This window comes from Procambarus clarkii, chromosome 58, assembly GCF_040958095.1.
Source record: "Procambarus clarkii isolate CNS0578487 chromosome 58, FALCON_Pclarkii_2.0, whole genome shotgun sequence".
Taxonomy (NCBI): Eukaryota; Metazoa; Arthropoda; class Malacostraca; order Decapoda; family Cambaridae; genus Procambarus; species Procambarus clarkii.
The window spans coordinates 24,474,512-24,498,384 of NC_091207.1; the positions used below are offsets into that span (position 1 = coordinate 24,474,512).

The 23,873-nt window shown below is 38.1% G+C and overlaps 2 protein-coding genes across 5 annotated transcripts in view; both read left to right on the forward strand.

Annotated features, from left to right (window-relative positions):
• Shal (Potassium voltage-gated channel protein Shal) overlaps positions 1 to 6,198 on the forward strand; it is a 303,351-nt gene extending 297,153 nt beyond the window's left edge. For 2 of the 4 annotated variants that reach the window (XM_069306693.1, XM_069306694.1), the window contains one exon: positions 5,792 to 6,198. In XM_069306693.1, coding sequence (XP_069162794.1) covers positions 5,792 to 6,148 — 357 coding nt within the window. In that variant the 3' untranslated portion in view covers positions 6,149 to 6,198. The remainder of the gene's footprint in view (positions 1 to 5,791) is intronic. The other 2 variants (XM_069306696.1, XM_069306695.1) reach the window with 2 other exon arrangements.
• LOC123751468 (trophinin-like) lies at positions 6,180 to 9,142 on the forward strand. The gene is made up of 2 exons (XM_069306789.1): positions 6,180 to 6,205; positions 8,551 to 9,142. Exons 1-2 carry the CDS (start codon positions 6,180 to 6,182, stop codon positions 9,140 to 9,142), a joined length of 618 nt encoding a protein of 205 aa, XP_069162890.1.
• Positions 9,143 to 23,873: the final 14,731 nt, after the last annotated feature.

A 23,873-nucleotide genomic window follows, 5' to 3' on the forward strand; every position in this document is an offset into this window, starting at 1 on the left:
TCCCGCCTCTCAACTGTCAATCAACAGGTGTACAGGTTCCTGAGCCTATTGGGCTCTATCATATCTACACTTGAAACTGTGTATGGAGTCAGCCTCCACCACATCACTTCCTAATGCATTCCATTTGTCAACCACTCTGACACTAAAAAAGTTCTTTCTAATATCTCTGTGGCTCATTTGGGCACTCAGTTTCCACCTGTGTCCCACCTGTGTGTGTGTGTGTGTGTGTGTGTGTGTGTGTGTGTGTGTGTGTGTGTGTGTGTGTGTGTACTCACCTAATTGTACTCACCTAGGTGTGCTTGCGGGGGTTGAGCTCTGGTTCTTTGGTCCCGCCTCTGAACTGTCAATCAACTGGTGTACAGGTTCCTGAGCCTACTGGGCTCTATCATATCTACACTTGAAACTCTGTATGGAGTCAGCCTCCACCACCTCACTTCCTAATGCATTCCATTTGTCAACCACTCTGACACTAAAAATGTTCTGTCTAATATCTCTGTAGCTCATTTGGGCGCTCAATTTCCACCTGTGTCCCCATGTGCGTGTGCCCCTTGTGTTAAATAGCTTGTCTTTATCTATCCTATCAATTCCTTTTAGAATCTTGTATCTGGTGATCATGTCCCCCTTGATCATGTCCGTCTTCCAGCGACGTGAGGTTTAATTTCCGTGGTCTCTCCTCGTTGCTCATACCCCTCAGTTCAGGTACTAAAATGGTGGCACACGTTTGAACTTTTTCCAGTTTAGTCTTATGCTTGACTAGATATGGACTCCATGCTGGAGCCGCATACTCCAGTATTGGTTTGACATATGTTGCATACAAAGTTCCGAATGATTCCTTACACAAATCTCAAAAGGAACTTCTTATGTTAGCCAACCTGAAACTAATGTTATTTTCTTGATATGGGATTCAGGGGACAGGTAAGCGTGATATCAACCCCATGTCTTTCTCTCTCTCTCTCTCTCTCTCTCTCTCTCTCTCTCTCTCTCTCTCTCTCTCTCTCTCTCTCTCTCTCTCTCTCTCTCTCTCTCTCTCTCTCTCTCTCTCTCTCTCTCTCTCTCTCTCCCTCTCTCTCCCTCTCCCTCTCTCCCTCTCCCTCTCTCTCTCTCTCTCTCTCTCTCTCTCTCTCTCTCTCTCTCTCTCTCTCTCTCTCTCTCTCTCTCTCTCTCTCTCTCCTCTCTCTCCTCTCCCTCTCTCCTCTCCTCTCTCTCTCTCTCTCTCTCTCTCTCTCTCTCTCTCTCTCTCTCTCTCTCTCTCTCTCTCCTCTCTCTCCCTCTCCCTCTCTCCCTCTCCCTCTCTCTCTCTCTCTCTCTCTCTCTCTCTCTCTCTCTCTCTCTCTCTCTCTCTCTCTCTCTCTCTCTCCTCTCTCTCTCTCTCTCTCTCTCTCTCTCTCTCTCTCTCTCTCTCTCTCTCTCTCTCTCTCTCTCTCTCTCTCTCTCTCTCTCTCTCTCTCTCTCTCTCTCTCTCTCTCTCTCTCTCTCTCTCTCTCTCTCTCTCTCTCTCTCTCTCTCTCTCTCTCTCTCTCTCTCTCTCTCTCTCTCTCTCTCTCTCTCTCTCTCTCTCTCTCTCTCTCTCTCTCTCTCTCTCTCTCTCTCTCTCTCTCTCTCTCTCTCTCTCTCTCTCTCTCTCTCTCTCTCTCTCTCTCTCTCTCTCTCTCTCTCTCTCTCTCTCTCTCTCTCTCTCTCTCTCTCTCTCTCTCTCTCTCTCTCTCTCTCTCTCTCTCTCTCTCTCTCTCTCTCTCTCTCTCTCTCTCTCTCTCTCTCTCTCTCTCTCTCTCTCTCTCTCTCTCTCTCTCTCTCTCTCTCTCTCTCTCTCTCTCTCTCTCTCTCTCTCTCTCTCTCTCTCTCTCTCTCTCTCTCTCTCTCTCTCTCTCTCTCTCTCTCTCTCTCTCTCTCTCTCTCTCTCTCTCTCTCTCTCTCTCTCTCTCTCTCTCTCTCTCTCTCTCTCTCTCTCTCTCTCTCTCTCTCTCTCTCTCTCTCTCTCTCTCTCTCTCTCTCTCTCTCTCTCTCTCTCTCTCTCTCTCTCTCTCTCTCTCTCTCTCTCTCTCTCTCTCTCTCTCTCTCTCTCTCTCTCTCTCTCTCTCTCTCTCTCTCTCTCTCTCTCTCTCTCTCTCTCTCTCTCTCTCTCTCCTCTCTCTCTCTCTCTCTCTCTCTCTCTCTCTCTCTCTCTCTCTCTCTCTCTCTCTCTCTCTCTCTCTCTCTCTCTCTCTCTCTCTCTCTCTCTCTCTCTCTCTCTCTCTCTCTCTCTCTCTCTCTCTCTCTCTCTCTCTCTCTCTCTCTCTCTCTCTCTCTCTCTCTCTCTCTCTCTCTCTCTCTCTCTCTCTCTCTCTCTCTCTCTCTCTCTCTCTCTCTCTCTCTCTCTCTCTCTCTCTCTCTCTCTCTCTCTCTCTCTCTCTCTCTCTCTCTCTCTCTCTCTCTCTCTCTCTCTCTCTCTCTCTCTCTCTCTCTCTCTCTCTCTCTCTCTCTCTCTCTCTCTCTCTCTCTCTCTCTCTCTCTCTCTCTCTCTCTCTCTCTCTCTCTCTCTCTCTCTCTCTCTCTCTCTCTCTCTCTCTCTCTCTCTCTCTCTCTCTCTCTCTCTCTCTCTCTCTCTCTCTCTCTCTCTCTCTCTCTCTCTCTCTCTCTCTCTCTCTCTCTCTCTCTCTCTCTCTCTCTCTCTCTCTCTCTCTCTCTCTCTCTCTCTCTCTCTCTCTCTCTCTCTCTCTCTCTCTCTCTCTCTCTCTCTCTCTCTCTCTCTCTCTCTCTCTCTCTCTCTGACTCTAGAAGAATTTCATCTCCCAAATGATTCCATGTATCTGGCCTCCTGCTCCCTACACCTATCTTCATTACATTACATTTGCTTGGGTTAAACCCTAACAACCATTTGTTTGACCATTTCTTCAGTTTGTCAAGGTTTTCTTGAAGCCTCAAGCAGTCCTCCTCTGTCTTAATCCTTCTCATAATTTTGTCGTCGTCAGCAAACATTGAGAGGAAGGAGTCTATACCCTCTGGGAGATCATTTATGTATATCAGAAACAGGATAGATCCGAGTACAGAGCCCTGTGGGACTCCGCTGGTGACTTCACGCCAATCTGAGGTCTCACCCCTCACTGTAACTCTCTGTTTCCTATTGCTTAGGTACTCCCTTATCCACTGGAGCGCCCTACCAGTTATTCCTGCCTGTTTCTCCAGCTTATGCATCAGCCTTTTATGGGGTACTGTGTCAAAGGCTTTTGACACAGTAGCACACACACACACACAGCTAGACTCTGTGTGTGTGTGTGTGTGTGTGTGTGTGTGTGTGTGTGTGTGTGTGTGTGTGTGTGCATGGAGTAGTACCAAGAGAGCTCACTGTAGTATTACACTACGAGTGACGAGTCTTGACAGTGCCAGAGAATTCATGACTGCTGTTTCAGAACGGACGAAAAATTCACAATATTCCCGGTACTAGCCTCCACGTCAACGAAAGATATCATACCTCCCAATTCTTCCTCAGTGTGTCTGTGTGTCTGAGTGAAGGTGGGTGATAATGGTACATTTATCAACAACTGGCTGTAGTTTAGCACACACTTCACTTCAGTTATCGAAATGACTTGTTTCCTGCGTCTTTCAAATTTATTTGGTCCTTCAGTTTGTCCAAACTTTGCTATTTTTGTCTTTATTTAGTGTTAATCATTTTGAATGCATTCAATAAAATAGAACATGTCATGCATGTTAATATATGTATACCCATTACTTTGCTTTATGGTAAGAATAAAAATATTAATATATTAATATTTTATAAATATATAAATATATATATATATTAAAAATATTAATATATTAATATATTATAAAATATTAATAATAATAATAACACTAACAATAATGCTAACAACACTAATAGTAATATTTTCTAGTGTTGTAAAAATTTAAAAATCTAATTTATAAATTAAAAATACTGTAAAAAATTACAGTATTTCTAATGTAATTTCAATATATTTATAATAATAATAATTATTATTTAGAAAACCACTAGGACTATAGGTGGGCCCAAACCTACATCCCCCCCCCCTCCCAGGGGCATATATAATAACTTAACAAGTTATAACAAGTTATATACGTATATATATAATAACTTAGACTGGCTTCAATACGGGCAGCCAGCCTTCCTGTGATCTCAGTACAAATCCGGTTGTATGACTTTTATCGTGTCAGTGATGGTCTAGTGGTAAAGTATGCGGCTTGACCACAGGCCGGGGTCGAAGGTTCGCGTCCACCGCACTGCCCAAGTGGTGTTTCTCATTGATACATATATCACAGTAATGTGATTTCTGTGTATTATTGTTATTATTACTATTATTATTATTTTTTTTATTGTCATAATTTAAAAACTAGTATGAAGCTTGCTTAGGTCTTTAATATTTCCATCATAAATATAGTATATTCATGTTGCAATACTTGAACGCTGCATGTGGAAGTAGATAAGTATACTCAGACACACATACATATGTATATGTGTATGCATGAAAGGATCAATGATAATTATGACAAAAATGTGTGTGTGTGTGTGTGTGTGTGTGTGTGTGTGTGTGTGTGTGTGTGTGTGTGTGTGATCCTGAATTTGTATCTTCTTTAATTATCTTGTGTATATGTTTTGCCTCTTTCACCCACATCACTTCTCTTATTTCCTTTAACGTAATTCTTATGTTTGCTGCTGTTCCTCTACGTTTCCACCCACTTAAGACATTTGTCCAGTTTCTCTGCTTTAATTTCCCAATCTTCGGTTTTGGCTGTGCCTGTTTTCTCCACCTGGATAGGCTTTGGTAGTCCTCTCACCTGCTGAAGAGATCTTCCTTAGGCACGAGTAGGCCTATATAGATAACTATATAGGTGTTATATAACTAAAGTGTTATATAACTAAAGTGTTATATAACTAAAGTGTTATATAACTAAAGTGTTATATAACTAAAGTGTTATATAACTAAAGTGTTATATAACTAAAGTGTTATATAACTAAAGTGTTATATAACTAAAGTGTTATATAACTAAAGTGTTATATAACTAAAGTGTTATATAACTAAAGTGTTATATAACTAAAGTGTTATATAACTAAATATAAGTTATTGCTCCTTTTAAGTTAGTCGTGGCCATGTTGAATGTTCCTCTTTGATGAGTAGAAGTTCAACAGCTGTAGAATTATAGGCGAAATATAACTTTTTTTTTCTCTCATACGCTTCTTGATATCATTTTATATTAATGGTCTTTCATTTTATGAGGTATATAATTCCTATATGAAAGCATGGTGCAGTTTCTGTATTATCAATTTAAATAGCTAAGGTTTTGGTACTCAAAACGGGAGGCTCTAATTCCTTCATATTCATATTCCTGTTGTTTGTGCATGAATTTACGTCTAATGCTATGTGCTCTTATTCTTAAGCTTTAGGAAGTAAAGCAGCATGGAAGTTAGTAATGTATAGTTATGCTGAGAATTAAATAATTAAATTATGAGGAAATATTGAGGTCATTCGAAGGGATCGAAGTAGAATCTGTGGATATCCCAGGCACATGCGGAACCGACTGAGCATCGATGAGCTCATCATAGTTTACTCGGTAAAGTTTGTGTCTGAGAGTCCGGGGACGCGAGTTCGATGCAATTCCAGTGCTTCAATATATTCTCATAGATACATCACGTCTTGTGGTGTTATTATAAGCGTAATCAAGTTATTTTATTCATTATGATGTAATGATAAGTCCCATGCTGCATGTAAATGGCGTGTCTCAGCGCCATCTGTGTAACCTCCCACACACACACCAAAACTCACCGGTGTTTACCTTCCAGCGTAAAGGCGGCACCGGCGCAGACCGCGGATATGACGAGGAACTGAACGAGATCCACGTCCGGGACAAGACCCTGCTGAACACCTCCACTCCGGACCGCAGCGGATGGGGGCTGTTGAACCAGCAGAGTCCCCTCCACCCTACCACCATCACCACCACCGTCACCAGCACCTCCAGCAGCCCCGGCGCTGCGCCGAGCGTGGTGGCGGTGAGCAAACCCAACTCCACCACCACCGTCACCACCGCCATTGTTAATCTACCCACGCCATCACCCAATGGGGAGAGCGACTTCCCTCCGCCCGCTCTGGGCTCAGCGTCGCCGGCTAATCAAGGTGTTCTAAGAATATCATCGCTCTAAGTTATGCGTTTTGTACGTGGGATGTTTAACCATGGCGTTATTAAGTCACAGTGAAGTGTGATATATATATATATATATATATATATATATATATATATATATATATATATATATATATATATATATATATATATATATATATATATATATATATATATATTTATATATATATATATATATATATATATATATATATATATATATATATATATATATATATATATATATATATATATATATATACCCTAACTGGGGGATGTGTCCGCCCCACCTTGCGGGCAAAGTCCACTCCCTCAGTCCCACTTGACTAAACACTTCTTTTGACTAGTACTAGAAGAACCTATGAATTTGAAGTTATTAAGTATGGTTGCATCTACTTAATCCATTATAATTAACTCTTTCATCCATTCTACAGACTGTTGGCGATTTTTCGTATAATTTGTAATTTACGTCCCAATAATTTCGGGAAATTGTATAGCGCTTCAAGAACATTTAGCTGTTAATTTTAGAAATCCACTTTTAGTAAGAGGTGACCCCAAGCTCTTTGGGATCGCGTGATAAATACTCAGTCCTAGGAGTGGCCGCCAGGGGCACTTGACTGACGTAGACTTAACTAAGCGTTCAGCTTGCGGCTCCTTCGTCAGTGGGGGCATGCTGCCAGCCCAACCTATCCTAGGACCCTCTCAACCCATCCTAGGGCAATATCAACCCATCCTAGGACCATCTCAGCCCATTCTAGGACCATCTCAGCCCTCTTTTGTCACGAGTGTCTCTCTTCTGTTATCTGTTGTTCAAGCGTGGTTGGCGATTTTGAACTCGCCAACTCGTCGCCAAGTTATTATGGAAAATAAGAGAGAAAGAGAGCGGGAAAGAAAGAGAGCAAGAGGGAGAGAGAGAGAGAAAAGTGAAATGTTTTATACTCCATTTAAAATTATCAGAAAACCACGTTTCCCTACACAACGGGAGGGGATGATCTTTCGTGTACTTTTGCACTATGTTTTATATCCGGATTTATCATCCTCATCATAATAATTATGATAATCTGTCATATTGTTATTATCTCTTGTCAAGGAGAATTTTATTTCTAATGTGAGAATGATGAGAAAAAAGCTGTTTCTCAGACATTTGTTCAGTGATTTTCAAAGTCTATAAATATTACCCATTGGAGAGACATTATTAATTGATTTGTTTATTGTTATGATATAAAATGTTTCATATATGTATACAAAAATTTAAAGTAAAATGTATATGTATATATATATATATATATATATATATATATATATATATATATATATATATATATATATATATATATATATATATATATATATATATATATATATACAGAAGTGCTAACATATCGCATACATGTGTATGACGAATTATTCTCAACATTTACCATGTGAATGAGGTAGTGTTTTCCTGACTCGCATAATATTACTTAAAATGTTATATAATATACAACAGAGGGACCCCCCACCCACCCATGTGCAGAGTGTGTGTGTGTGTGTGTGTGTGTGTGTGTGTGTGTGTGTGTGTGTGTGTGTGTGTGTGTGTGTGTGTGTGTGTGTGTGTGTGTCTGTTTCTTTTCTAATGTGGATTTTACTGCATTCTTAACTAAGCAACTACTTGCACTGAAATAATGTAATAACCCATTTTTGAGGCTATGTTTAGTCTAATAAATACAAAGGAGGTTTTAGAGTTCCATGCTGCGTCTCTGATAATATCTGTGTATGATGTAATATATATATATATATATATATATATATATATATATATATATATATATATATGATAAAAGCACTAATATTATATGTAATCTTCCGAGAGAATTTGTATAATTGAAAAAACGCGCATGTACCAATTTATAAATAATAATTAATACGCAGCAGTACTTTAAGCATTAACATGTGTTTTGATTAATTGCCAGCTGATGGAGTGTGTTATGAATGTGTAGATGGGTTGTATGTATGTATGTATGTATGTATGTATGTATGTATGTATGTATGTATGTATGTATGTATGTATGTATGTATGTATGTATGTATGTATCCTTGTATGTATATGCGTGTGTGTGTGTGTATGTGTATGTGTGTGTACCTATGACTGTTTTTAATTGTATTTGACTGTATATGAGTGTGAGTCTACTACAATATGTGTCTCTCTGTGACTCTCTATGACTCTGTTAATATATATGACTGTTTGTGACTCTCTTTGCATATGTGACTGTGAATGACTGTGACGATATGTAACAGTCTGTGATGAGAGATATCTGCTACTATTTTTCTTGTACAATATATTGTATTTGATCATTGGTCAGTGCTGTGAAATATATATCTATATAATTAGAACTGTGATTGTTTCTAGGAACGTGCTGATATATTTTCCTTTCTTTGAAGAACATATCTCAATGTTTCTACCAAGCTTGGGGCATATGTCAATGTTTCTACCAACCTTGGGGCATGTCTCAATGTTTCTACCAACCTTGGGGCATGTCTCAATGTTTCTACCAACTTTGGGGCATGTCTCAATGTTTCTACCAACCTTGGGGCATGTCTCAATGTTTCTACCAACCTTGGGGCATGTCTCAATGTTTCTACCAAGTTTGGGGCATGTCTCAATGTTTCTACCAACCTTGGGGCATGTCTCAATGTTTCTACCAACCTTGGGGCATGTCTCAATGTTTCTACCAACTTTGGGGCATGTCTCAATGTTTCTACCAACCTTGGGGCATGTCTCAATGTTTCTACCAACCTTGGGGCATGTCTCAATGTTTCTACCAACTTTGGGGCATGTCTCAATGTTTCTACCAACCTTGGGGCATGTCTCAATGTTTCTACCAAGCTTGGGGCATATGTCAATGTTTCTACCAACCTTGGGGCATGTCTCAATGTTTCTACCCACCTTGGGGCATGTCTGAGCGTATCTGCCAGTGTTGGAACATCTTTAAATAGGCCAGCCAATATTGGGGTTATGTCTGGCCAGTGCTAAAGGGGCATACACTACAACATTGACCCTTATAAACAGATACATAAGACTGCTAAAGTATAATAAGATCTTATGAATGTGTGTATATATATATATATATATATATATATATATATATATATATATATATATATATATATATATATATATATATATATATATATATATATATATATGTTGTACCTAGTAGCCAGAACGCAGTACTCGGTCTACTATGCAAGGGTCGATTTTCCTATTAAGCCAAGTTTTCCTGAATTTACGTATTTTTCCAATTTTTTCTTATAGATTGATAAAGTTATCCATTTCATTATGCTTGAGTTAATATCTTTTAATTTGTGTTAGAACTAAGGTAGATATATGTCCTAACCTAACCAACCCTACCTAACCTAACCTAACCTATCTTGACCTAACCTAATCTAACATAACTTCGTCACTAATTTATGTTCTTAATTAATATAATTTATTCATAATAATTCAAATAAACCAATTGGAAATAATTTGTTGCAAATAAAGAAAATCACTCGGCCTATTAGGCAAATCGGGCCTTGCATACTAGGCCGAGAAGTGCGTTCTGGCTACTAGGTACGACATATAGAAATATATATATATATATATATATATATATATATATATATATATATATATATATATATATATATATATATAATGTGTCCTTATAAGTGCTCTACTCAGCATGAAAGAGCCCCTGCTAGTGTCTTCTAAGGTGTGTGTGTGTATGTGTGTGTGTGTGTGTGTGTGTGTGTGTGTGTGTACTCACCTAGTTGTGTTTGCGGGGGTTGAGCTCTGGCTCTTTGGTCCCGCCTCTCAACCGTCAATCAACAGGTGTACAGATTCCTGAGCCTATCGGGCTCTGTCATATCTACACTTGAAACTGTGTATGGAGTGAGCCTCCACCACATCACCCCCTAATGCATTATGTGTGTGTGTGTGTGCGTGCGTGCGTGCGTGCGTGCGTGCGTGTGTGCGTTACGCTTTCATCATTAACTTTATTTAACATATCTCTTAGTGATATTCAGATTTTAAGACCTTCATTTGTTGATACTGATATTTGACTACCAAAGACACGTATAAGGATTTATATGGGCTGTGTTTCGCTGCATCTTCTTCACTTGGAAAAGTATTTTATTGAAGAAAAGCAGTCACAATAACGGGGCTGGAGCACACAACACAACCCACACGTATGAAACGATTTGAACGTCACGGCTTGATAACGGTCCAGGACTTGATAACGGTCCTGGACTTGATAACGGTCCTGGACTTGATAACGGTCCTGGACTTGATAACGGTCCAGGACTTGATAACGGTCCTGGACTTGATAACGGTCCTGGACTTGATAACGGTCCAGGACTTGATAACGGTCCAGGACTTGATAAAGGTTCAGGACTTGATAACGGTCCTGAACTTGATAACGGTCCAGGACTTGATAAAGGTCCAGGACTTGATAAAGGTCCAGGACTTGATAAAGGTCCAGGACTTGATAAAGGTCCAGGACTTGATAAAAGTTTAGGACTTGATAAAGGTCCAAAGATTTGATAAATTTCCGAGGACTTGATAAAGGTCCAAGGACTTGATAAAGATCCGACGACTTGATAACGGTCCTGTACTTGATAACGGTCCTGGACTTGATAAAGGTCCAAGACTTGATAAGGTTCCACGACAGACAGAAAGATCCCCACTTTAAATTACTGTTCATATGTGTGGATTGTGTAACAATAATACAATTTTAGTGTACTTGATTGCATACTAGCAGTTTTTTGCTTCTTTGTTTACCCTACAGTGTACAAAGGAAAATACAGCTATTTCAAATAGCAAACATATACTGAGAATAAAATTACTAAATATAATACTTGCGAGTATACCTGTAATTTATGTTGGAAACTATGCTCATATATCCGAGTCGCTTTCGGAGCATCATGATGGAAATATCGTGTTATGGCATGGGAAATGTTAACATGGGAGAAGTTAACATGGGAGATGTTAACATAGGAGATGTTAACATGGGAGCATCACGCTCCTAACCTCAGTGGAGACGTTGACATGTAGAAAAGTCATATAAAGAGACACCAAATGGGATCAATCATTCACGGTTTCGAAACCTCCAATATATATATAAAATAGAGTGAATTCAAATTAAGTTGACTGAAATAAAGTTTATTGTCACGTATAATTGAGGGTTTGCAACGTATGGTCGACAAGTCTGCAATATATGGACGACAGGGTCACGACATCTGCGGCCTATTATCTACAGAGCATTAACTTTATCTACTCGCTAACGACTTGCCTTAGTGTTTAATATATGCGGCGTTAAGAAGACAGGGCGTGAAGATATATATATATATATATATATATATATATATATATATATATATATATATATATATATATATATATATATATATATATATATATATGCGAACAAGCCTGAATGGTCCCCAGGACAATATGCAACTGAAAACTCACACCCCAGAAGTGACTCGAACCCATACTCCCAGATGCCACGCAACTGGTATGTACAAGACGCCTTAATCCACTTGACCATCACGACCGGACATAATGAGGTGATAGCCAAGGCTATTTGAACCACCCCACCGCCGGCACTCGGATAGTAATCTTGGGCATAGCAACGTATGGTCATAGCATGGGCATAGCATGCTATGCCCAAGATTACTATCCGAGTGCCGGCGGTGGGGTGGTTCAAATAGCCTCGGCTATCACCTCATTATGTCCGGTCGTGATGGTCAAGTGGATTAAGGCGTCTTGTACATACCAGTTGCGTGGCATCTGGGAGTATGGGTTCGAGTCACTTCTGGGGTGTGAGTTTTCAGTAGTTATATATATATATATATATATATATATATATATATATATATATATATATATATATATATATATGATATGTAGAGTGTATATTAAATGTGTATATAAGATAACATAAATCGGGTTTAGAACAGTGATAATTATCTACATTACGAGAGCAGAAGCCTATGAGTTATTGTATTCTTCAGTTACTGTATTCCTTATGGTAGTTGTATTCCTGAGCTATTGTAGTCATCTTGTTTATTACCATTTCCTCCAAAGAATGAGAAGGAATTGGTTCAAGTTTGTTCCATGTATGTGTGTTTGTTTTGACGTCCATGATGTACTGGTATGAGGCACTTGGTCGTCTAGAGGCTTACAGGGTTATGTGTGTGTGTGTGTGTGTACGTGTGTGTGTGTGTGTGTGTGTGTGTGTGTGTGTGTGTGTGTGTGTGTGTGTGTGTGTGTGTGTGTGTGTGTGTGTGTGTGTGTGTGTGTGTACGCCCATTACGCGTCCTGTGTTGCGTTATTATTCAGCATTATAAGCAATAATATATGTATATATATATATATATATATATATATATATATATATATATATATATATATATATATATATATATATATATATATATATATATATATATATATATATATAAAACATTGTGACTATTGTTAACTTTTTTATAAATATTTACCATTCTACATAAACACCTTCTACGTCTATGATCTAGAGAGCGAAATGCCACTAAATCCCTTAATCTTTCAATTCTATTTCTACGACGTTTCGTCAGCAATGTGACTTTTCCAAGAATATATCCCTCGCACTAAGAACACAGCTCTCGAACGAATATAGCCTTAAGTGTATGTCACCTAATTCGACGACAATTCCATGCAGCGCAAACCATACAGTGAAGATGCAAGGATTCGCCCAATCCCTTATTATAACAAGCTTCGTACAGCTTCCCCTCATTATCAGAAATAATATTTCTGCTTTCTCTGAGAAACTGAAGTGTACTAATATATTTTAATTCAAGTGTAATTCTGTGGACTGAGCACTGAAATGTAATCTAGATTAACTAATCAAGAATAATCTGAGTAGACGTCTCACGCTTAATTTGAAAAGAAGTGGGACATAATCGACACACTTCTCTACACCATAACACGAATCTAAATTGCCAGGATATTGTGAAGGACATCACGGTCATCACACGTTCTAGTAAATTGAAGGAGGCTATGAACACTTTGGGCTATTTCCATTCGAGAGCTGATTCCAGTATTCAACATTCAAATGAATTCATCATCGAGTATACGGTTGTTTGATGGCCCTCCATCAATGATCCAGAGGAAAGGTAACAATAGACAGGAGACAGGAAACGGACTAAAGTAGACAGCTAATAGTAGAAGTTAGACAGCAGTCGCCTTACTCTATTCTTCGGCACTCACTACGATTAAGAACAATATAATCGTAGGGTAAGGTGATCACAAACTTATAAAAATATAAATATATAATGTTTCAGCATGTGAGCTTAGTATACCTGTGCTCTTAGTGCAAAACTTATACCCCTGAAGATGTTACATTGATGACCAACCGTTGAAAAAAATATATAAAGATTAAGTGATTAAGTGTTTCTTCACCCCTCTAGATTAATGATGTAGAACGTATTTACGTAGAATAAAAGATATCCATTAGACAATTAACAATAGTCACAATGCTGTTTTGCTTAATTACATGTGCATTAGAGAAAACCTGTTCCCTAAATTGACTGACAAACTGTTAGTATATATATATATATATATATATATATATATATATATATATATATATATATATATATATATATATATATATATATATATATATATATATATATATATATACATAAATCAGATATGAATTCGTTAGGTGATAAAGCACCTGGTATTGTTCTTAAGAAGGTGTTCATTTGTGCATATTGGGGATTATCGCCCGTATAATGTCACTTGGGAGTCGCTACTCAGAGGGAGAGAGAGAGAGAGAGAGAGAGAGAGAGAGAGAGAGAGAGAGAGAGAGAGAGAGAGAGAGAGAGAGAGAGAGAGAGAGAGAGAGAGAGAGAGAGAGAGAGAGAGAGAGAGAGAGAGAGAGAGAGAGAGAGAGAGAGAGAGAGAGAGAGAGAGAGACAGAGAGAGAGAGAGAGAGGGAGAGAGAGAGAGAGAGAGAGAGAGAGAGAAAGAGAGAGTGAGAGTGAGAGAGACTCCCTCCCTCAGCACCAGTATTATTAGTGTTATTTTTGCAAGGCTTGGAAGGCAAGTACGTATATAGTATGCCTACATGTTCTACAGCAGTCACTTCATATTGACAGTGAGAGTTATTGCAGCCAGTTTCTTTATAGTTTAGTGGCTCAGCTGTATTGGTGCACAGAGCTCCATAAAAGTTCATGCAAATATATATATATATATATATATATATATATATATATATATATATATATATATATATATATATATATATATATATATATATATATATATATATATATATATATATATATATATATATTCAAGAGCCCAAACACTTTAGAGCCTGCACTTAGATTACAGCCATCGACTTCTGGGACATGTCAACTGTTCACTCCTTTCTATGAAAGGCAAAGTGACCCTTGCCGCGTTTGTCCTGAAGTTTCTTATCTTTTTTTTTGGGTTTAGTAAATATTGAGCGACTTGCTCCAAACTCATATCTAGTCTGTAATGGCCTTTTATGTTTGTTATTCCTCAGCTTGGCAACCGTGATGTTAATTTACAAACGCGGTTATCACTTCCCTTCCGCCACTGTCATCACAGATAACTAATCCTCACCCATGATAATCCCCGGTCCCAACGTCCCCCAGCAAGTTAGGCCGGATGCGCTGGCTCCTCACGCATCCGGCTCACATATACGGCCATATATATATATTTACCCCCCCTCCCCCTACCGCCAGACCCTAACTGGCAGCGAGAGAGCAATTGTAACACCATATCAAAACAATCAATGTACAATTTGTACATACAGTTTTAAGTTGAAAGTAGATTATACGTGTGATTCATTTCCAGCATTACAATTAGGTTCTACAAAGTAGCTTAATCCTATTCACTCTACACTGGGTGTGAATAAACGTGTATAATAAGGTAGAGGCGATCTACCTTATTGAGTGGTAGGATCTACGAATCTCACAACTGCTGACACCACTGGAGGAGGAAAATAAGTCCTGGATTATATATATATATATATATATATATATATATATATATATATATATATATATATATATATATATATATATATATATATATATATATATATTATATTATATATTATATATATATATATATATGCGTTTAAACAACTGCAAACCTGCCACAACACCTGACCCCAAACAAGAAAACAACCGAGCTCAACCTGACAACAATAATTGATAGAAAAGACGATCGCATTGCCTACCAGCAAAGCCTCTTCAATCACAAGTCCTCACTAGCAGCGGGCGCCTCGATCCCGTCATAAGGAACAGTTAATGCATTACCAACCCCCACAACAACAGCATCATCAATAGTTCTATCCCTGATAGTTATCTTTACCATTAGGAGTCTCATCAATACTATTAGGGGGGTCCATCAGTACTAATAGGAGCCCATCAGTACTATTAGGGGTACTATCAGTACTATTAGGAGCCCATCAGTACTATTAGGGGTACTATCAGTACTATTAGGAGCCCATCAGTACTATTAGGGGCCCCTGACAGTACTATTAGGAGCCCATCAGAACTATTAGGGGCCCCTGACAGTACTATTAGGAGCCCAACAGTACTATTAGGTCCCCTGACATTACTATTAGGAGCCCATCAGAACTATTAGGGGCCCCTGACAGTACTATTAGGAGCCCAACAGTACTATTAGGTCCCCTGACAGTACTATTAGGAGCCCATCAGTACTATTAGGAGCCCCTGACAGTACTATTAGGAGCCCATCAGTACTATTAGGAGCCCATCAGTACTATTAGGTCCCCTGTCAGCACTATTAGGGGTACTATTAGTACTATTAGGTCCCTGACAATACTATTAGGTTCCTGTTAGTACTATTAGGAGCCCATCAGAACTATTAGGGGCCCCTGACAGTACTATTAGGAGCCCATCAGTACTATTAGGGCACTGACAGTACTATTAGGGCCCCCTGAAAGTACTATTAGGAGCCCATCAGTACTATTAAGAGAACATCAGTACTATTAAGAGCCCATCAGTACTATTAGGGCCCCTGTCAGTACTATTAGGAGCCCATCAGTACTATTAGGTCCCTGACAGTACTATTAGAGGTACTATCAGTACTATCAGTACTATTAGGGGGGCCCCATCAGTACTATTGCCCCCCCCCGGCCCAATCCATAGGAAAAACCAGTGCTAACCAACTCCCCGTGTTGTTGCTGTTCGCCTGACAGTTGACAGCGGCAGGCTCGCCTGTGCTTGCCAAGGGCAGTAATCCACCAGAGTTTTGGACTCTTGTGCCACGGTAAAATAAAAATTTTATTTTTTTTGGTACGTGGCAGCTCGACTAGCGGGTAAGGCTTCATCAAGCCTTTACGCCTCGACTTACGAAGGCTTTACGAAGGCTTACATCTTCCTTATCAATCAAGTCGGCTTTGTTTGCAACAATTGACTAGTTTGGAAATTTCTCAATCCTAGTTTATTATTGTTTTAAACAACTTCGTAGTACTTCGGTGCGCTTAAACTGTTTAGTAAATGCAAATGAAAACCGTCACGATTAAAGAAAGATATATAGGTTTCGTAGGTGGTTGGGCTTGACGAATTGTAGCCCCCCCCCCTTCTCTCTCGTCTGAGTGCTTGTGGATCCATAAGCTTATTCCACGAGCTTTGTTAATCTTGACCAGCAACTGGTACTCCAGTTGTTTGTCTAATGGTTAGTCCTTTCTTTGGTGGAGAGTTAGTTGAGTTCTGCGCTGCGTGTTGAGCCCTTCTTCCTTATGCAAATCAGTTGCCAAAAAAGAGAGGGATATGATGATTCCTGAAGACCTTTCGTGATCCAGGTGGATGTGTGTGTGTGTGTGTGTGTGTGTGTGTGTGTGTGTGTGTGTGTGTGTGTGTGTGTGTGTGTGTGTGTGTGTGTGTGTGTGTGTGTGTGTGTGGATACTGTGAAGAGAGAAATGGGATGTTCCACAAGACTGTTATGGAATGCCTGGAGAGGTCCGAAGGACTTTGATCCCTACTGTCCCAATTTCGTAATTATTTATGCTTAATATTCGAAAATTAAATACATGGCTAGGGCTAAAAGGAAGATATGGGGGTGTTGCAATTTTCCTATTTATTTCTTAATACCATCTGCAAGCAGAACAGAAGCAAGCACAATATGGAATCCAGGAAGACTTTGGCGTCACTGATGAATGACCATCTCCCAATCATATCTTGTGTAGTTTGATGAACGCCGATTGGCAGTTAATACACAAAGATACACCTAATTCCCTTTACGAGTGAGAAGCTGATTGCTATTTGAGGGTGAAATAAGTATAATTTCTTGCCGGTATGAAGCATTTTATTTGTAACAATATCATATAGTCTGGGGTAACCAGATGGCTGTAACATACTGTAGTCCGGCATGGAGCAGATGTTCATAATATTAGTTTGACATGACGCAGATATCTGTATCCCATATCCTGACCCCATGTTAAAGTCAGGATAAGTGACGCTCACTAAGAGGAAACTCAAGCTGCTTGGCGAGTGGTCAACGCCTTTATTTGCTAGGTGACTGGTCAAAGCCTCCAGCAATAAATAACTCAATAGTTATGTTAAAAAATACAATACTCATTTCGTATGCTTTGTATCATAATGATGTATGCTGTATGTACACAACGTACCTCCAATGTTTAGATCAGGTTACTGTATTTCATTGTATTCTCAATTCGACCAAACTTTATTACGTGCAGCTAAAAAATAAACTTATCAAATCCATAAATCAATACAACATTTTTTATCCATTTTTGAGGTTCACATCATTAAGCCTTTTTTGGCACAAATGGCTTCTAGTTTGTAGACTTTTAGGGCGTTGCATAGGTATTCAAATGATCTAAATAACTAGGTGTGCTTTTAAGCAGTGAGGGGACCCGACGCTGCTTGAGAGATGACTTTTGTTGATATGAAGCTTTCTGCAACAGTGACAATGACAGTGACAGTGACAATGACAGTGACCTGACCCCCTCCTGACCATTGTTAACCCCAGGACATTTTACCTCTTGTGTACTTGTGTATAATCAGTGACTGAAGGCTGAGACGATAGTGACCACTGCATCAAACAGTGACTAAACCACTCAACCAAACACTGAATCAACCACTCAGCCGAACAGTGACTCAACCACTCACCAAACAATGACTCAACCACTGAACCAAACAATGACTCAACCACCAATCCAAACCACGACTCAACCACTCTACCAGTGACTCAACCATTGAATCAAACAATGACTCAACCACTCGCCAAACAACGTCCCAACCATTACACCAATGACTCAACCACTGAACCAAACAATGACTCAACCACCGAGCCAAACACTGGCTCAACCACTCCACCGAGCAATGACTCAACCAGACAAATACTCAACCAGCAGTGAGTGTCTAGAGGGGGCGTCGGTGTCCGTAAGCTCCTAAACGCACCTTTTGAAAGCACTTGAGAACTTTTCCTTTTTTTGAGGGGCGAGTGAGCTGACACTATAGGGGGTAAAGTATGGGGATGGGATCTGGCCGGCGAGGTCCCTTCATCACCTGTATGGGGAGGTGAAGGGTCTGGCTATGGCTCTGAGTCCCATAGATGGGCGGGAGGGTTCCAGTGCAGACTTATCTTCACTGAGTCCTTCCGCACATAAAGTCGTCTCCAAACGTCCTCTTCATTCAGCTTTTTGTCTAAATGTAAATTTTGCTCTATAAATAAAGTCATTTCACTTATTTAACTGTTTATTTTTGTCCTTGGCAACTGCCACTGTGTGATGTTCATTTCTCTCATTTGCTGTTTTATTTTTTTTTTAATATATTCTCTTTTTGATAGTTTTAGACATTTTTTTTACAGTAATAGCTTAAGATCTCTGTATAAGTCATTGATAATATTTTCTTAATATCTTTGTATAGGTCATTATGGGTAATCATATATATATGATTTATGGTTTGTTTTGTTACGTCATATAATAACAACAACAAATATAAGTGAAATGAAAGATATCCACCTTTTCGATTTTTCAATAATATATTATCAATGTAATTTTTTTTTTAATTAACGTTATTATTATCAATTTCAGTTTTGTGAGTGAGTGACTTGAAGAGTCAGTACACGAAAACATTCTGAATAATTGCAGAATCATAGATGAATTACGTAATGATGATGTAATCAAATATAATTGCAATTATTATGTGGTCAAATATTTTGGGGTTATATTTTTCAAATATTGGTTGAAGATATTATCACATATTGATGAATGAAAAGGTGGATTTATTTTTTTAACAAAATATGGTAAAATATATATGAGGATGATTCGGTCAATTGTTGGGGGATTACATTGTCAACAATTGATGGATGTTCTGTTAATCCATTGTAGCTGATGATATTGTCAACCATTGGAAGTTGATTTAGCCAAACATTGGTACATGATATTGTTAAACATTGGTGAAAAATGTTGATAAAATTTGCTGAATTACATTAACAAACATTGGTGAATGATATATTCAAACAGTAATGAATGATATATATATATATATATATATATATATATATATATATATATATATATATATATATATATATATATATATATATATATATATATATATATATATATATATATATATATATATATATATATAGGTGAATGATACTGTCAAACAATCATTAATGATGTTGACAAACATTAGTGGATTATTTAGTCCAACAATATCGTACACATTTAACAAACAGTGATGCCTCAGTGTCCCGGAAAATCAAAGAAAGTCAAGCATTACGGAAAGAAAAACACTGAGCATTGTCAGGATTTTGGTGCATAGCAATTTTTCTGCCATATGCTGAGCATGAAGAGATTAAGTCATATCAACGTGGCTGGAAATAAATAACCCTGGAAGAGGAGTCATCACCTATTTACAGAATGATACCTGTACATCTGTCCTCAGTGAATTACATTTAAGAAACAGTAAAGGAGCACCAAACATCTATGAGGGTGCTTATAACAAATATAACCTTGGGTAGTGAGTTTTTCGAAGCTCATAAACTGTTAAATAACCATGGTGAAACATGGTTGCATGGTGAAATGCCAAGCAACCTCCGAAGAGTCAACTAATACAACTCTTATACCCCTATTAGACTGTTTTACAGGAACTTCTTTTCGACGGCTCATAAAACGGAGGAAAGGGTCCTGAAAGACATTACTGATAGGAACATTATCTCTACAGACAAAAATCAGAAAATACAATTGACAATTAACTACAAAAACAAATTAACGGCCAACCTACTCATGAAAAACTCCCCAGACACCAAACAGAACGCCTTGAAGGGAACCAACGTCGTCTATGCCTTCACATGCCCGCTTGGAGACTGTAAGTCCCAAAGAACTCAGTATATAGGCAAGACAACAACGTCTCTTTCTAGGCGATTAACAATGCACAAACAACAGGGCTCCATCAAGGAACATACTATTAGGAACCAGACCATCACCTGAGAAATCTCAACAAGCAACACAGAAATCATCGATAAATACAGTGATAGCAGGAAACTCGACATCAGCGAGGCACTACACATCAAAAAGTCAACACCAGCAATCAATAGCCAATTAATGCACAACTATATTCTACCCACTTCAAGACCCCGAACCAATATGGAAGCAGCAAGAGGAAGTATGGGTCAATAGGCCTTCTGCAGTTACTTCCATTCTTATGTTCTCTCACTCATTGTTTCGTGTTCTGTCATAGCTTTGTCACCCTCCCCCCAAAACTTTTATGCCATATCACCTCACCCAAAACGAGTATAAGTATGAATGTATTTTATGTGTTAACTAAGTCTTTGAAAATGTAATATGCACTACGAAACGCGTTCAGGCGTCAGACCAGGAATAAAGAATGAATTTTGGAGAGTTAATTTATCAATTACCCTCGACAGTGAAGAAGAACGTAAGAAATATTGAGAAGATTTGTGTTAGAATTATTAATCTTACCCTTTCGGTCATATTTAACAACATATGTTAACAAGAAAGACCAAAATATACTGTTATATATATATATATATATATATATATATATATATATATATATATATATATATATATATATATATATATATATATATATATATATATATATATATATATGAAATATTTTGAACTCTTTAAAATATATTTAGATATATTACAAATAGGAATACATGAGTTTAAAGTGTTCTTGTAATATGCAGCAGAAAGGCCGACGCAGAAATACAATGAGTGTTTATATACTTTGACCTTTATAAACACAGGGGGGGGGGAAGGTAGAGAGCCAATGCCAGACTACCAGCTTAAGAAAATACACCAACTGGGAAATACAGTTAATTGTAAAATAGTTAACTGTGAAATACAGTCAACTGTGATATACAATCGAATGTGAAATACAGGCGAATGCGAAATACAGCTGAATGCGTAATTCAGCTTAATGTGAGTCAGCTATGAAAGAGTCAGCTGTGAAATACAGCCAACTGTGAAATACAGTGAACTGGGATGTAAAGATGTTTTTTGAGTTACAGCTGTCGAAGATTATACAGAAGCTGGTGGCCACCTTGGAAGTGCCAAGTATGATGGCACTAGAGGAATACAGGCAACAGAACACGCAAGTGCCAACTGTTTGATTAATATTTTATGTTAAATACGAACATAAAAACATGCAAATAAAGGAAATTGTAGAAGAGCTATTCAAGGCAGCTCCGATTGACCCATTCGAGGTAGCTCCTATTGGCCCATACGAGGCAGCTTCTATTGGCTCATACAAGGCAGCTACGATTGGCTCATACGAGACCGCTCCTATTGGCCCAGATGAGGCAGCTCCTATTGGCCCAGACGAGGCAGCTCCTATTGCCCCATAACAGACAGCTCCTATTGGCTCATAGAAGACATTCTTTTTTTTATTGTTAACCAAACACATTTATATATATGCTTATCCAAAGCTTAAAAAATCAAGCGACCCCCCTGTCAGTTACATGATGTAGTCCAAAAAAATCGCCAACCCCTTTTTTCTAAATAGTATTTACCCAGGTCATTCCAGCCTCTAAATTATATGTCCATTTTTTTCGTGTTCTATTTAACTTTCATATTGTTACAAATGTTCTTTATACAACTCTGTTATACCCAGGAATTGAAGAGATAATTAATGGGTGTGTGGACTCAAACCTCTCTATACAATTCGTTCTCTTGATTTGCCACAACGTACAGAATACAAGGTGCTAACCTAATCAGGTACGTCCAGGTTCCTAATTCTGCCACCATGAGAAGCATCGTCCATATCGTTCCAATATTACCGGGGATTCGAACCCCCCACCCCACCGGTCCCCTCGCTTGTGGAACGACTTAGCTAACCTCTACGTCACACATAAGATTGAAGGTAACTGCAGAAGGCCCATACGAGGCAGCTCCTGTTTATATTCACCCAAAACTTTATATATATATCCATATAACTGATAAATTTAGTGATAAGTTATTTGGGTGTTCATGGTAGGTCGCTCTATTCTTATGTGAATTGCCTATTTCACATATTCACATAAGAATAGAGCGACCTACCATGAACACCCAAATCACGGAACTATTTACTCTACCCACCATGAGAGTAAGGACAAGACAAGAACATATCGATGCCAACACAGAAGACAATGTCCAACATAACAGGCCAATTACACTGGATTAATCTTTGTGTTTAGATAGGAGATGCCTCGTATGGGCCAATAAGCCTTCTGCAGCCCCTATGTTTATCCCTTATGTATCCCCCATGTTTTTCACCTTCATTGTATTATCACCTGACCTAATGCGGGTATAAAATCAACTAGTATTGTAAGATTGTTCACTTGAGAATGAACCATGGAGGTTCGAAACGTCGTGCAAATTATACAAATAAGTGTAATACACTCTATAGTAAATCACTTCTTTTCTTCACCTTAAAAGTACGAAAATGAGTTTTGGAGAACTCCTATTCCAATTAAGCCCTGATGCTAAGAAAATAGTTAGAGGGATAGAAGCCCTAAACCAGAAAATAATAAATACAGAATATGCGGTCATATTCAATGAAATATATATATATATATATATATATATATATATATATATATATATATATATATATATATATATATATATATATATATATATATATATATATATATATATATATACTCGACCTAACCTAACCCAGGCGCAGCTGGGTTAGGTTAGGTCTTGTTTTGTAGGCTTTAAAATCCTTTGGCTTACGAAGTGTCAAACTTTATATTCAGGTTCTTAGCTGGAGCAAAGCTCTTTATTTATTTTCTTACCAAAGCTAAGAAAGATCATTAGTCACATGTGAACTCCAGAAACAGTGAATAAAAGACTCATTTGTGTATGTCGTGTTTATTTTGATATATTTATGTTAACAGGAACAACACAATATATATATATATATATATATATATATATATATATATATATATATATATATATATATATATATATATATATATATATATATATATATATATATATTATTTCCATTTGTTTTAATATTTATTTTTGGATATCAAGATATGATACCTTGAATATGTTGCCTTACTTCCAATACATTGATTAATACGAGCCACAATATTGATCAGTAAATTACTCATTATGCACGTGGAGATCCTGGAATGAAGTGATTTAATCCTTTATAATGTCTGGTTTGGA